The 13,858-nt window shown below is 40.7% G+C and overlaps 1 protein-coding gene across 1 annotated transcript in view; it reads left to right on the top strand.

Moving 5' to 3' along the window:
- Nucleotides 1-13,558, top strand: part of ASPG (asparaginase) — a gene marked incomplete at its 5' end in the record, with an annotated part of 47,410 nt that extends 33,852 nt beyond the window's left edge. The window contains 4 exons of the mRNA XM_082317093.1: nt 4,837-4,923; nt 11,366-11,465; nt 11,788-11,846; nt 13,484-13,558. Of these exons, the coding sequence (XP_082173219.1) occupies nt 4,837-4,923; nt 11,366-11,465; nt 11,788-11,841 (241 nt within the window). The 3' untranslated portion in view covers nt 11,842-11,846; nt 13,484-13,558. The remainder of the gene's footprint in view (nt 1-4,836; nt 4,924-11,365; nt 11,466-11,787; nt 11,847-13,483) is intronic.
- Between the last annotated feature and the right edge of the window lie 300 nt (nt 13,559-13,858).

Here is a 13,858-nt window from a genome sequence, read left to right as displayed (position 1 = left end):
TAACCATTTTCAGTTTCTCTTTTTGTTTCTACTGTTGGAATGAGAGGAAGAGTTGACTTAGACCTAATCTCATAAATGTGTATTTATGATCTGCTGTGCACTCACACTGCATTTCACACTGATAAGCATATAAAGGAGAATGGTAAAGATCGGACAGCTGTACATGTGTGTAATTAGATACCCACTAAAAAGATTTCTGCTACAGAAATATTTAAATTCTATTTATTAAACAGTTGCATGCTGAAAATGAAGAGATTATCCTGATGCAGTGTACAAAGTGGCAGAGAGGGAAGGGGGAAGACTGATCTTGATGAGCAGTCAATGCTTTAAACTGTTTAATATTGTAACTTTCTCAATTTTACTGAATATTGCATCAGCTTAATCCCATTTTCTGAGAATTAATATTTGTTTAATTGGCATTTAACTGCAGTACAGTATCCACTCATCTTAAAAATAGCTTTCTTCCAGTTTTTTATGTCACATTTCTCAGTGGCTTGCCTTTTAACCTAGCATGCAAACCTATATAATGATGACTGATTTCTCTTTTCCATTTAATAATTTGTAAAGATGATCAGGAGTTATGTCTCTTCTTAAAAGCTTCTTAACATAGCACTGTCAGCTAGTAGACCAGCAACTTAATCAATATCAATGCTAGTCTCTTAAATTCTTTTACTTTAAGTGACTCTTTCTTTGTTTCTTTAGATGGTAAAATGTGGAGTCCCTTTCTAAATAAGAAATAAAATACTGCATTTCCACTTTTTCATTTGTAACTCTGCAATTCGCGTGTAGTCTCATTCACTTTATTCATGAAGCTAAACAGACCACTGTTAATTTAGGCCAGTTGCTTCACATATCAAAATTAGTAGCATTCCTTTAATTTCTTCGAGTACCCTCAAGGGATAATTCATTTTCAAAACAATAGAATAATATTTTTTTAATAACAGAAACTCTCTAAGCAGGAAAATGTCGTGAATAAAAATCGTGTATATTTTATGTAGTAAAAGCACTTCCATTTACGTGTAGAGCAGTGGTAAAAGGTTGAAAATGGGGAGTTGCTCATACAGTGCTGTGAGAACATCAGATTAGAGGCAGTAAAATTACCTCCCACGTAAATATGAATTTAAATACTTGATATTTTGCAAGGTTACATTTACATTACTTCAGGAAATCTAAGGCAGAGTGAAAATCTAACCACCACTGGCTCCAGAAGTGCACTGAGGCCTGTCCTTACAGTATTTCAGCATAAAATTCCCACTGATACCATACAGAAAACCAAACAAGTGAAACTAAGCTGATCCTGCCATAACCATTCCAGTTGCTAGGGGAGCAAGCATTAAAAAGAATGAAGCCAGTCAAGTTTGGATTTACATTACACCTGCGTTTCTGTAAAGAGAGTTGGTGGAAGGTGTGCACCCTAAGGCCCCAACCCTGCAAACTCTTACATGCGTGTTAATTTCACATGTGTGATTCATCCCTTTTGAAGTTGATTCACTTCTAATAAGTGTCTGCCAAGTCAAGGCCTAAGATGATACGTACTGTATGGCACCTTGATTGCTGTAAATCCAGAGCCCTCGTGAACTGGTAAAAGTTCGGATGTCTTTATCTGGAACGCAAACTTTGCTCATAGCAGTGAATGTTGAAGACCACACCAAATCATTTATTTTGCTATTGATCCATTAAAAGATTAGTATACTTTGGGGTTTTTATCTCCAGTGTTATCAATAATGGAATCTAGCAGGGAGGAGACAATAGAAACACTTTTTGTCTATTTGTTTTTCCCTTCAGAGAGCGGATTAATGACAGTGGTAGTATCAAAAGGCTAACTGAAGTAACAGATGCAAAATAGCATTGTTTCTATAGCCTGTGTCTGACCAAGAGCCACAGTTTGGTAACAGAGCGCACGAAGAAAAGGGAGAGTCAGGAACAGTTCACGGGTGACAATTGCTCCTCATGGTTTTGCTTATCAGATGGGGCTAGACTGGACGAGCAGCTGCGCACCCCAGGCTAACGTGGTGACGTTGGCCTTCCCTCCACACCTTGAACTTTCATTGTCCAGCAGTTGCTCTGCTCTTGGTTTTGTGCTGTCACCTTAGATCGGGAATGGCATTTGAACCGTTGCCAAGAAGGTCATGGCTCGTGACATCAGCTGAACTTCAGATCAGCTAAACTGTGACCCTTGTGAGACTTTTGTAAAGCCATAGGAGAGCAGCACTTAAAGAAGCAACTTCTAAAGACAAATACCTCTTATATGCCTAAGACATAACCGTATCAGAAAATTCACAGCCAGCCTCTTGAAATATGAATAATGCTCTTGTGGTAGGTACAAGGCAGCAGAAGTGGTACTCTGGATAGGGCTTCAGTTTCTGCAGAATGTAGATACCGTTTAGGTGCAAGTAGGAGCAAGCTGTAGTGTGACTTACCTCCCGCATAGTTTTCATGTTGAGTGATGGGAATGTGAGAGGTGGTCCATTTGCTTTCTTGGATGGATCTGCTCTTTATAGTCACAGTACTAAATTTAACACTTTTAAGTTGCACATTAGTATTTGTCCCTATTCTTCCTCTCCCTTACCCTTCACTTAACAAGCAGTGATATGCAACATGTCCTCTTCTTCCCACCATACCAAGAAACATGATTTTGAATGATTCCCAGTCATCGGGACATTGTACTTCTATTTAGAAATGTTTCATTGTAGGCATTTATTGTAAACATTGTTAGTTTCAATGCTTGAAGATTTATTTTATTTCAAACCACTTTTTTTCCTCATTTAAATTTGCTGTATTAAACATGTGGGGTAAATGCCCCCAAATCTGTCTGTATCAAAGATTTATAGAGTGACACTGAACGTGGTAATGGCTGTGTGGCGTAGGTGGGACATGACGTGCTTTCTGGAGGGAATCTTGCTACCAGTGAGGAGTAAATAGTTACAGCAGGGGAAAAGAAAAGCCTGGCTCTTTGCTGGAATCCAGAGATACAGACTTCGCAGGAGGAGCACATTGAGGGAAGACACCACACATTACATGCTTTGCTGCCTTTTATCTTTTCGTGCTGTCCCATAGCATAGCTTTTATTTTAAAAAGCTCTAGTTTCATGCTGTGATTTCGAGTATAAGGTGGGAAATGAGGAATACCTCAGGGCAGTTGTTGGAGAGTAAGCAGACACTCCCCCTGTTCAGTTCTGTACCCAATGTGAGCTTGAGTGAACAAACATGTTCTGCTTTAATCTATTTTAGGTCAAATTTCTTTTCAGCTAATTACTGGTACGCTTAAGACTGAACTAAAAATTTCATACATGTAGAAGTCACTCTTCACCACAGACTGAAAAATAGAAAGCTGTGCCATTATTTGCTGGCTCAAGGAGATGCTTGTGGATGACTAGTCATGTCGTAAGGGACCCACCTGAGAAAATATTTTAGATAACTGAACAAACTTGCAGCGTGTGCTGTTCCAGCAATGCTTTGCCATGAAACAAAGAGAGATTTTTATTTTGGCTGTCAATTGAAACAAAGTACAATTTAAATAAATCTGTCTGGTAGGTTAAATAACCTATATTTGGAAAAGCAAAATGATTCCTATAGAATCTGTACAGTTCTTTGTTTAGTTTATAAATTAAGATCTTATATGAAACATATAAGCTTACATAGGTTTAATATGGGTAACTGTAAAGTACCTTCTCATTCAAGATGGAGTTTCCTAAAAAGAAGCAGAGGGATTAGATAAGAAGTTTAGTCCAGTTCTAAAATGGAAAGGCCCATGGCTACCTCCAAGAAAATACAAGGGATTAAGCAAAATGTGTACATGAGCTTATTTTTTATTTTTAATTAATACAGATGAGTTTTTAGGTAATGGGTTGGGAAAGCCCGTATATTTCCTATTACAATTATATGCCTAACTCTTTATTTTGAAGTGTTATGGTATAGCAACTTACTGAAAAGAGGAACTATGAAACTATTCCTGTTCTACTGGTGTCATCAGGCTCTTTCTGGAGAAAAAAACTGTGTTTGGATTTGTGAACTAGATTGTTTGTTCAGCGGAGAATCACGTTGTCACCTCCTTTTGGAGCCTAGTTCTAAACTTTTATTTGGCACATTTGACAACATCTGTCATGTTATTTTCTACCCACAACAGTACCTTTAGAGACTGGCCTTTTCAATAGACTTTCTCAAGCATCTGACTAAGGCACAGGAGTTGGCTGGTAGTGCTTAAGTACCTATTTGTCCCTTTATCTCAAGGGAAAGGACAAGGAAGACTTCTAAAGACTCCAGGTGGAAATAAATAATAAAGGTATTGGGAGGAGGGGGTTAGGAAAAGGTGTGCTTTTGTGGGAGGTTTGTAAGAATACTTACTACAATATTGAAGCCTTAAAAACCTGATTAGCTTCTACATTAACCTAAAGATTCATTGCTTATCTGCAAGACATATGTTTTATTTAAGACTGGTATATATAGGCATTGTATTCTGCAAAATATAGGAATGATGCTATGTAATAAATGTCCTCACTGTTTGTGAGTACTTCAGTCACTAATATTTCAAGTGTTAAATTAAGCTAGCACTAAGATAAATAAAAATTCTTTGAAGAGAAAGGGATGCATCTGTTTTATTTTCAGAGCTGAACTTAACACTTCCATGAGCTTAGTATGTGAATGATTTTTTGATAGGGAGGGCAGATCTGTTTACTACATCTGTTACCTTGGAGAAGATTCATTGGTTCTGTGATGGTGGTGAATATCATATAAGAACTTTCACTGACTGTTTGTGTATATGAGTAATGCTGGATTTAGCGGAAAAAAAGCTACCGGTCAAGACACTTTCTCTGTTTTTTCTATTCCTTTCATAAAGGCACATAGAAGTGATTAATTTGTTACGAGAAACGGGAGCGCACCTTTCAAGCCATGAGTTGGAGGACATTGGAACAATACTCTGCAGGTAAACGCGATATAAGGTGAGGTGGCCCTAAAACTGGGATGGAGAGAGATGGTTTTTCAGAAGAGACTCTCAGAATGGAGAACAGTGTGTAGACAACTTCCAAGAAACAGTTGGGTTCCTGGCACATGGCATGGCTATTTCTGTGCTAGACTAACAATGAAAAAACAAGGGAAGTGATGAAATTAAGAATCAACTCTGTATCGGAGCACTAGTAACTCAAGAGAGCTCCAACGCAGGGAGTATTGTCGGGCTAAGTGAACTGGAAGCAAATATGCCCTGTTTTTGCCAAGCACTTTCACTGAGAAAGGGTGAGGAGGAAGCTGTGCAAGGTGTGACTTAATAGCATCTCTGTTTGAGAATAAAGCTCCACATAGTGCATCATTTTTATCTTCTTAAAATCCACTTTTCACTTCTATGGGAATGGCTTCTACTCTAACTAGCATTTAACATCGTTCTTAAAAATAACAAAATCAAATAGACAAATAAGTTTAACGCCAAAACTTTTGAACAACTGCTCACCGTCTCTATATTTAATTTTAAGAGGATATAATCCTCTGTTAAAGCTGTTCTTCCATACAATTTCTTTTAATATATAAGGTGGTTTAATGATATGGATATATATTATGAAACAAAGTAGAACCTTGATTTTATTTTTTCCAGTACTAGTCCTGAATTACAAATTACTGTGAAAATTGTAAGGTTTCATGTATTTCCTAAAGTTACCTATAGTTTTTACTTCATTTCTTCTTCTCTTCTTCTCAAAACCAAACAAAAAACCCCTGAGTATCGGCCTTTATATCAGGACTCAGCAAGAAACCGTGAGACCTGTAGGGACCAGCCAGTGCTGTATATTGTCTGCAAAACTATAAGGTCAAGATAAAGCTTATGTGTGTTCTGTATAGAGACTGGACTCTGTCCTTTGAGCAGTTCTGGAATCAAGAAATACTAGCTGGAGTGTTTACGTTGTCGTAACACTCAGAGGAGACTGGGTAATAATACTTTTACCATGAAGTTAAAATATGCACTTCCCAGGGCACTGCAAGTGATAGGACAGAACTAAACCCTTGGTTTGCATAGTTTCCATCTGCCAAGAAGGTGAGAGGAGTGGCTTAGGGAATGGCGTTCCTCTGCAAATAAATTGGCCCCTTACTTAGCCCTGGTGCCACGTGCAGAACCAGTTTGGCTAGCTGACCTGGGAGGAGTATGTCCAAAAAAAAAACCAAAGAAGAGAACAAGGGTCCTTTAAATAAAAAGTGGTTCTGATGCAGTTTGTTACAGCATTTTAAGGAGGATCGTACACCCTGCATCTGTATTGCATGATCTCCTGGTGTTCCAAGCTGGTATTTTGATAATAAACATTTAAGATATTTTGAATTTGCATTGATGGTAATAAGTTTAGTATAAAAACAATGTAAATCTTCCAAACAGAGGGTGAGAGTGCACGTGTGTGCAGAGGCTGAGTGAGGACTCGGCGTGGAGTAGCGGACTTGGGGTGAGAGGGGAAAAGGCTCTCCCACCTCGGTGCAGGTCAGGAGCTAGGGCCGTGGCTCTCTCCCGGCCGGCAGCTTGGAGTGGCGGCCGTGGCCAGGGGCATGCCCGCTGACAGATGTCACTGCACGGCATGTCCCAGGAGCACAGCCAGCCTGAGGCAGTGGTCAGGCTTCGAGACAGCGCTGAAGTGTCTGTGAATGGTGGCTCTTCCATACACTGCTCCTGCAGAGCTGAAGGGCTTGCTTTCCTCTTGCTGTTTTAGAGGGCCCAGCATAGTCTTTTCCACCAAAGTGGACTTTTTCCACAGAGCATTATTCAGATGCCTAAAAGTTATTAAATCTGAGGCACCGGTGTTTGTCCTGCTGTCAAAATGTCTCAGATACTTCTGGAGTATCCTCAGATGACCTGACTGACACACTCATTTTTCCAGCATGCTTGGGCTCACTTCTCTGTCCTACCTCTTACCTCCTCCTTTTAAGCCTTCTCTTTGCCGTCACTGGCACCTTCATGGCAGTCAGCATGTTTGCATGGTCAAGCTGCTTATAGAACAAGCTGTTTATAACATCTTCCCTCTGTCTAATGTGACCTATTTTCCTCCATCTCTTCTATCTTGTGATGTGCCTTAAGCTTCAATTTGTACCAGTCTGAATTTGTCACCAAGGCAATATGTCAACTTCTTGGGGTTTAGAAGGACAAAGCTGCTTGCTTTCTGATAAGCTCTGGGTTCCTGCACTTAGCTAACTTAACTTTTTTCTCCCATACAGTTCTTTCTGAATTAGAAGCTATAATCATGTTTCCCCCCTTGCTACTTACCTATCCTCAAACTGGCTTCCATAAAAGACCATGAACAGTGATTTTTGTGTTCTGTCTCCTCAGCTTCCGTTTAGACTCGTGATTTTAGAATAGAATAGAATAGAATAGAATAGAATAGTTAAGTTGGAAGATTTTGGAGATGAAATAAAAATAAATGTGCTCCTTTGGCATTGGTGATGTTTGAAAGGGAAAGGATTACCAACCAGGACCGAGTTGGACAGTATCAGCAGGAACTCTTGTGTAGGAAGTGCAGATGCACATAGGTGCAGCCAAGATGATCTAGCTATTAAATCTGTCATGGTTTCATTTGCTGGTTTCTTTTTTTAAGTGAGAGGTGTTGGTCTGATTTTTAGAATCACTTTGTTGATGTTTGGTATCTGGTTCATGGCTTTGTTTTGAAATGAGAAAGAGGTCTCAACATTAGTAATCTGTTAAAAATGTCAGAATCTCTTCTCATATTGCAGTAGTATTGTCATCTGTCTGCAAAACCAAACCATGACAAGATAAATTGGGACACTCAGACTTACTCTGAAGGCTTGTCAAGTTCTGGAGTTGGTAAACAGTTGCTTTGTGTTAATTTTTTAAAGGAAAAAAGCCTATATGTAATTGAGATACTCTGTACAAAGTCTGTACTTCACAAAATTAAATAGGGGCATAATGCCAAACCAGCTTTCTCTTTCATATTCTTAGATTTCATAAAATGATATGATACAATATACAAGGATGCAGCCCTTCAAAATCAGCAACTTTCAGAATAAGATGCCTCTTCAATTTAACATAAACTTGGGGGGTAAGACTGGGGAAGGAAGGATAACTATGCCTCTGCAGGAATTAGGACCAAGCTGCTAATGCCTGCTGTCTTTCAAAGAAGTCTGTCCAACTGAGAGAGATATGGAGATACTAGCTAAGAGCAGCACTCCCAGATGTGTACAGGATAGAACAAACCATGCCTTGTGCTGGACTTCCAACTTGCTTTTTGAGGATTTTCATTAAAAAAAAAAGGAAGGAAAAAAAATTTTCTCTTCTGTTAGGCTGATGATACACCTAAAAAGAAACTAAGTCTTTCCTGATTGCTTTAAACAGACACTGAAAAAGGAGAATTGCTGAAAAAGCAGAGCTTTGTGTCCCTGGGACAGATCCCTCCTGGTACTTGAGGAAGCAGGAGGGAACCCCGGTGTCATTTCACTGTCCTCCTTACTTCCCAGATCTGGATCTGCATTGGCCCTTGTCCTTCTGAACCCCCCGAGACCTGAGCAGCTTCACTCCTGGTACCCTGACAGTAACAGAGCACCCCTTAAACAGCAGCTCCTGTCACTGAGTTTGCTTGATGCTAGTGTGACAGGAGGCACAAAATCAGAGAGCGTAACGGCATTATCACTGTTCTTGATATCGTAGCTCTGTCATCATCATGGCTTCATTAGTCATGCTGAAACTGTGAAATGGGTACATCATCATTTTTTCTAAATGCAAGAGTATTGATAGGCAGCATACCTGGGATTATCTGCTGTAAAAAGTATCAGTCAGAGTTTAGTAAAATACAGTAAGTAGTTCTTTGTCAACAAAGGAGGTTTTAAACATCCTGATAAGTGTATATTGAAGTTATTTTATTCCATTTCATGATAGAAAAATGATGGACTTGCTGCTTAGACGATGCACTTGTAATTGGAATTGCTGGCATAAGTATCTTTGAGAAAAATACAGAGCAAAGGTCCCTATAGTGTATGTTGAGAAGTCCTATGTATATATTTGACTACATGAAGTACACTTACAGTGTGTAAAGGCAATATAGATGTGTTTGGCTTGACTACGGAGATCTGGAATTGGAGGAAATGTTTTGTGGTGTTCTTGATTATAATCAGTTTAGTGAATAGTAGGTATCTTCTATTTAGAGTGGTATCTAAATTTTCTTGCAAGCTACATCACTTTTTGTTCTCTGGGTCACAGGCCCCATAGAATACATTTCTCACTTGATCAGTAAATGGCTGCTGCAAAATTGAAGATACTTCTGTGTATTTGGATTGCTCTAATGTCACAGAAGGAGACCACTTCACAGTGTTGACCTCTGGCAATGTGGGTTGAATTGCTCTTTCTGAACAGGTGCTATTAGGCAGTTAATTTTCAAGTAAGCGCAGTAGTCCTTGTTTGTTGCTTACAGTGATGCCAGCTGAATTGCCCTGGGTGTGTAGGTGGGTAATATTTCTAAATGTGCTGGTCTTTGCCCAAAGTGGTTTCCACTTTGCACATGGCTGAACAATGAGATTCTGTTTGGCAAATCCAGTGCTTTCCTGTCCAGTGCTGGAGACGCTTGTAACTCTCACTCGCTAGGTAGGGGGTGTGTGCGTGTGTTTGTTTGTTCCTCAATTCTGGGACCTTCCAGTGTCAACGGCAAGAGACTTGTCTTTATAAATAAAGATAATTCTTGTGTTTCAGAAGTGGCTGCTAAGCAATTTTTTCTCTGCTTTACTAATCCTTACTTTTTCCTGCAGTTTCCATAACGACTTCCCACTGAGCTTCCTGTTAGGACTCCTTTGCCTTCCTCTCTTTCTTTATTGCTTCTGTGAGGGGCCTTTTTTTGTGATGGCAGTTTTCGTTAATGATTTATTGATCCTTTTCTTCATGATGTCAGACTGAAGCACTGTTAAACCTCACAGCACCCCACTGCCACTCCCCTGTCCCCTGACGGCCCCACCTGTAGGTCTTCTGCCCTGCCTCAGGGCTGGTAGGGTTGCATGGAGGAATACAGACAGAGACCGTTTGCTTCCCCTTTTCCTGCCCAGCCTCTGGGACTGCTGCAAGCAAAAGCCTCTCTCTGACTTTCTCCTCAGACTGCTGCAATTAGAGGCTTCCACTCCCCTGAAAACATTTTTTCAGGTACTTAAAGAGATTTAATCAACAACAGAAGTGATTTCAGCCTAGCAGAGAAGTGAATGTTGCAGCCTTGCTTTCAGGGTTTCTTCCATAAGCTTACCTGGCTGTCTGCCCCTTGCATCTTCCAGCCTTCTCCACTCTCCACCAAGTCTGCCTGGCTTGGTTGTCATACCCAGGAGCCCGTCACCGTCCTCCACCCCTGCTGCCAGCAGTGTGCTGTTCCCCCACAGTGAGCACTGTTGAAGGCGGCAAACTCTGAACTTAATAAGTTTGGGGAGGGTTCCCCGCTCTCTTAATGAGATTCAACCTCACTTGATGATTATCGGTGTGGTTCTGCTGAAACAATCTGCAAGCACTCGGCAAGCTCAGGTCTGAAGCCTGACAGATGTTGGTATCTTGAGAAAAGTGAAGGTAGTCCTCCCAGCCTTGCCGTCAGTTCAGCCTGTCCACAGGCTTGGTACAGACAGTCATGCTTTTGCATATGTACAGGCTGTTAGCCCTTTTTTTACCAAAATAAAAGTTAAAGATGACCCTTAAGTATTATGGTTGAGACTACCAGCAGATGTGCGAAGAAACAATCTGGTGTACATTCCTCTGAAAACTTTAACTCACTTATTTGTATATGGTTTATTTTGATCCTTTCTATTGCTTGTTATACATGGCAGATGGAGGTCATCTTTAAAAAGCTTTTTTTTTTGCTTGCTGCCCATTTAAACCTTACAAATGATCTTATAAAACTCAAAAAATGTAGCTGTGTTGCTGTCCAAATGATATCACATAAATATGCTGTCATAACTTCTGATAGCAAACACAGTTATGCAGACTTGCGAAGGGGGTTTCTTAATGGTTTTAAAGAAGGCATGCCGATTGCTAGCACATTTGCTTGTGCTCTCACTTACTCAGCTGCATCTTGATTTAGCCATTGCCTTCCCCCAACTTATTTCATGAGATAAATATTGTGTTGTGAAATATGAAACTGCATGACTTTTTTTCCCCTTTGGTCATAGTCACACCCACTATGTGAAACTAGCCTGTTGTAAGTACTTATCCACAGCCCTATTAATTTAAGGAACTGATTCATCAGGCCGTGTTGCTTGCTCAGCTATTCAAAGCTGTTGTAATAGTGTTCCTTTACTTACCTGTCTGCCCTGGCGGCCATGTCGAGCCTGTTCTGGTTCAGCATTTGCCTGCTGAGCTAATTGACAGGACCCAGGAGCACACTGAAATGGCCTGAAAGATTTAGAACCAATATTAATTATTCTTTTTCCAGCCTTACAGCTAAAGGCGATGTGGATGGGCTGTATGCCTGGTACCTAGCTGGTGCAGACCTGCAGCAAACTGGTTATGATGGAAGGAATCCCCTACAAGTAGTAAGTGTGCATACGGCTGTACTGCGTATGGCGTGCTAGCTGTGTGAGTAATAACGCACGCTGTCAGATAATATTAGTTTGGGAAAAGTAAATGCTTCTTTGGGGACTATAAACCGGATTACAGTTTGTTACCAATTCAAATCTGGTGCTGTTCTGAAGTAATAAATTGTTCAAGCCAGAATTTTCTCATCTATGTCAGAGGAATTAAAATTTAAATTGGATTTTAATTATGTTGTGGTAACGTATTCTTACTTCCCACAAGTAAGTATTTGCATGTCCTGGTGCACAGGATGGCAGGATTTATTCATGTTTCTACTTACAGGCAGAGGCTACAGGGCATAAGGAGGTTCTTGAGTTCTTAAGACAAAAGAAGTAAAGAAGGTAAGATTTTGTTTTCAAGTGCTAGATTCCTGAAATGTATGGATCAGCATATACATGTATGAAGGGGGATTTTGTATTGAAGCCCTAGTTCACCCTTGGGCTGAAGCTGCTGTCCCTGCCTTAGTTTCTGCTACAACTCTGAGTACTTCAGTCCTTCGTTGTAGAGTGGGGCTAATGTTTGTTCCTCTTTTTGCCTGGGCCTGGAAGTGCTTTTCATGGTGCGTTCCACAGCGTGGTTCTGAACTTGGTTGGGAATCTAAATGCTACCAAAATAAAACCACTGAGGGCAGCAATGTCTTGTTCCGTTGGCCTGTTGCAATAAATTGCTCCTCTGTCTCATCTGCATTAGAGGAAATGCCTTTTATCGGGCGCTTTGCCAGGCCTGGTTTTCAGGGTGCCGTGCCCACAGCACAGGACCATGCACTTCTCCAGTAGAGCTGCGAGGCAATGGCAGCCATTCGGCTGCACGGCCTCCCGCTCGGGAGGTGCTACTGTGGTACCTACAGCATTTCCACGTGTGCTCTCCCTCTAGCTTTTAATGGAGCGCCTTACACCAGCCCATCTTCTACTGTAACATAGTCAACCACCACGGGAAATGTGGGGCAGATTCTTAATACACCGGAGTTAGTTGTACTACGTACGTAGGCGGCAGAAAGCTCCCTTTCAGCAGAGAGCTCTGCCGAGGGCTTGCTGCCCCTCCGGGCGCGGGACAGGGCCGTGCCATGGCCTCTCTCTTACTCAGACCTCAGATGTAGCTGCCTGGTTGTCTCCGACACGGACTCCCAGCATGAATCTCTTTTGTGCTGCTAACATACAAGGTGTGTTTCCCTAGCCGTGTGCATGTGAGGCGGGTGTGAGCCTCGTGTTCAAAGCATCAGATCTGACAAGTCTCTCTGTAGGAAACTTGTCTGGGCGTTTGACCTTCTCCAGTGCTGTGCTGTAACTGGAGACATTTAAAACACTTGCCTTTCATTTCTCAGAACTCCTTTCTGATGCAATGCGTTGTTGATTTAGATATCTCTTCTCCAATATACTGGCAAGTCTAATCCCAATTTAATTTAGTGAAAGGTTTTGCTGCATCCATGGCTGCCTTGCCACTTGTGTGTCCCGTTTGATCAATTTGAGTGAATTCATGTGTATCTAAGTGGGGAACTGCAACTGGAACAATAGCATTTTTTCATCCCTGTGTACTGGTCTAAATGAAAATAGGACAGAATCAGGCATTTTTTGCTTTTCTGTAAAGTTTTGGCTTTAGTTTCTTTGGCTTTAGCTGATATAGAAGGATTAGATAAAATCACAGTTTTGACCGTTTAAATGGAAGTTTTCCAGTGTCCAGGATGAAGATGCTAAAAATACCTTCAGAATATGGGTTATGTTGCAAAGGGATTTCCATTTTCAGTGAAATATGTCTGCAAAAGTCACCTTTCTTTTGTATGTGGGGAGTGAATGTGTTAAATCCTCAACTCCTACATGGATCATCTCTTAATTCCTTTGGACTGAGCCACCAGTAGTGTAGGCAGTCTGAAGGAAGTCTTCAGTACCATGTGAGAACTTGCTTGGCAGGCTACAAGGTAATCTCTTCTCAGGAAGGTTTTGGGTACTGCCTAGTTCTAAACATCCATTTTCTCTTTCTCCAGAGGCTACAGAAGATGGTCACTCCTCTTCAGAAATACCAGCTTTGAACATTAGCGGTCTTAAGCAGTTATGGGAGGCAAAGAGGAAAGGAACAACGGTGGCTGCACTTGGAGCATACAGGAAAGCTAGAGCTTAGAAATATTCTTTACTTAGGATCACATTAATTTCTTACTGATTTTCTAAAAATGATTTGCTGCTTTATCTTTTAATCACTTTTTTCAAAAGAATTTTTTATAAACAAGTGAGACTGAAATGTATTGCCTTTACTGTACAAGTTCTGTTTTTAAAGAGGCTTTTTGAATCTTCTTATGTTAAATCAATGAGGACAGTATTGCAGGCGTAGCAAACCGAAATGCTGTGGTGAATTCATACCAAGA

Source organism: Platalea leucorodia (assembly GCF_965183815.1).
Source record: "Platalea leucorodia genome assembly, chromosome: 7".
Classification (NCBI taxonomy): Eukaryota; Metazoa; Chordata; class Aves; order Pelecaniformes; family Threskiornithidae; genus Platalea; species Platalea leucorodia.
Note: the sequence above shows the minus strand (reverse complement) of the source record. Positions and strands in the feature narration are given on the sequence as shown.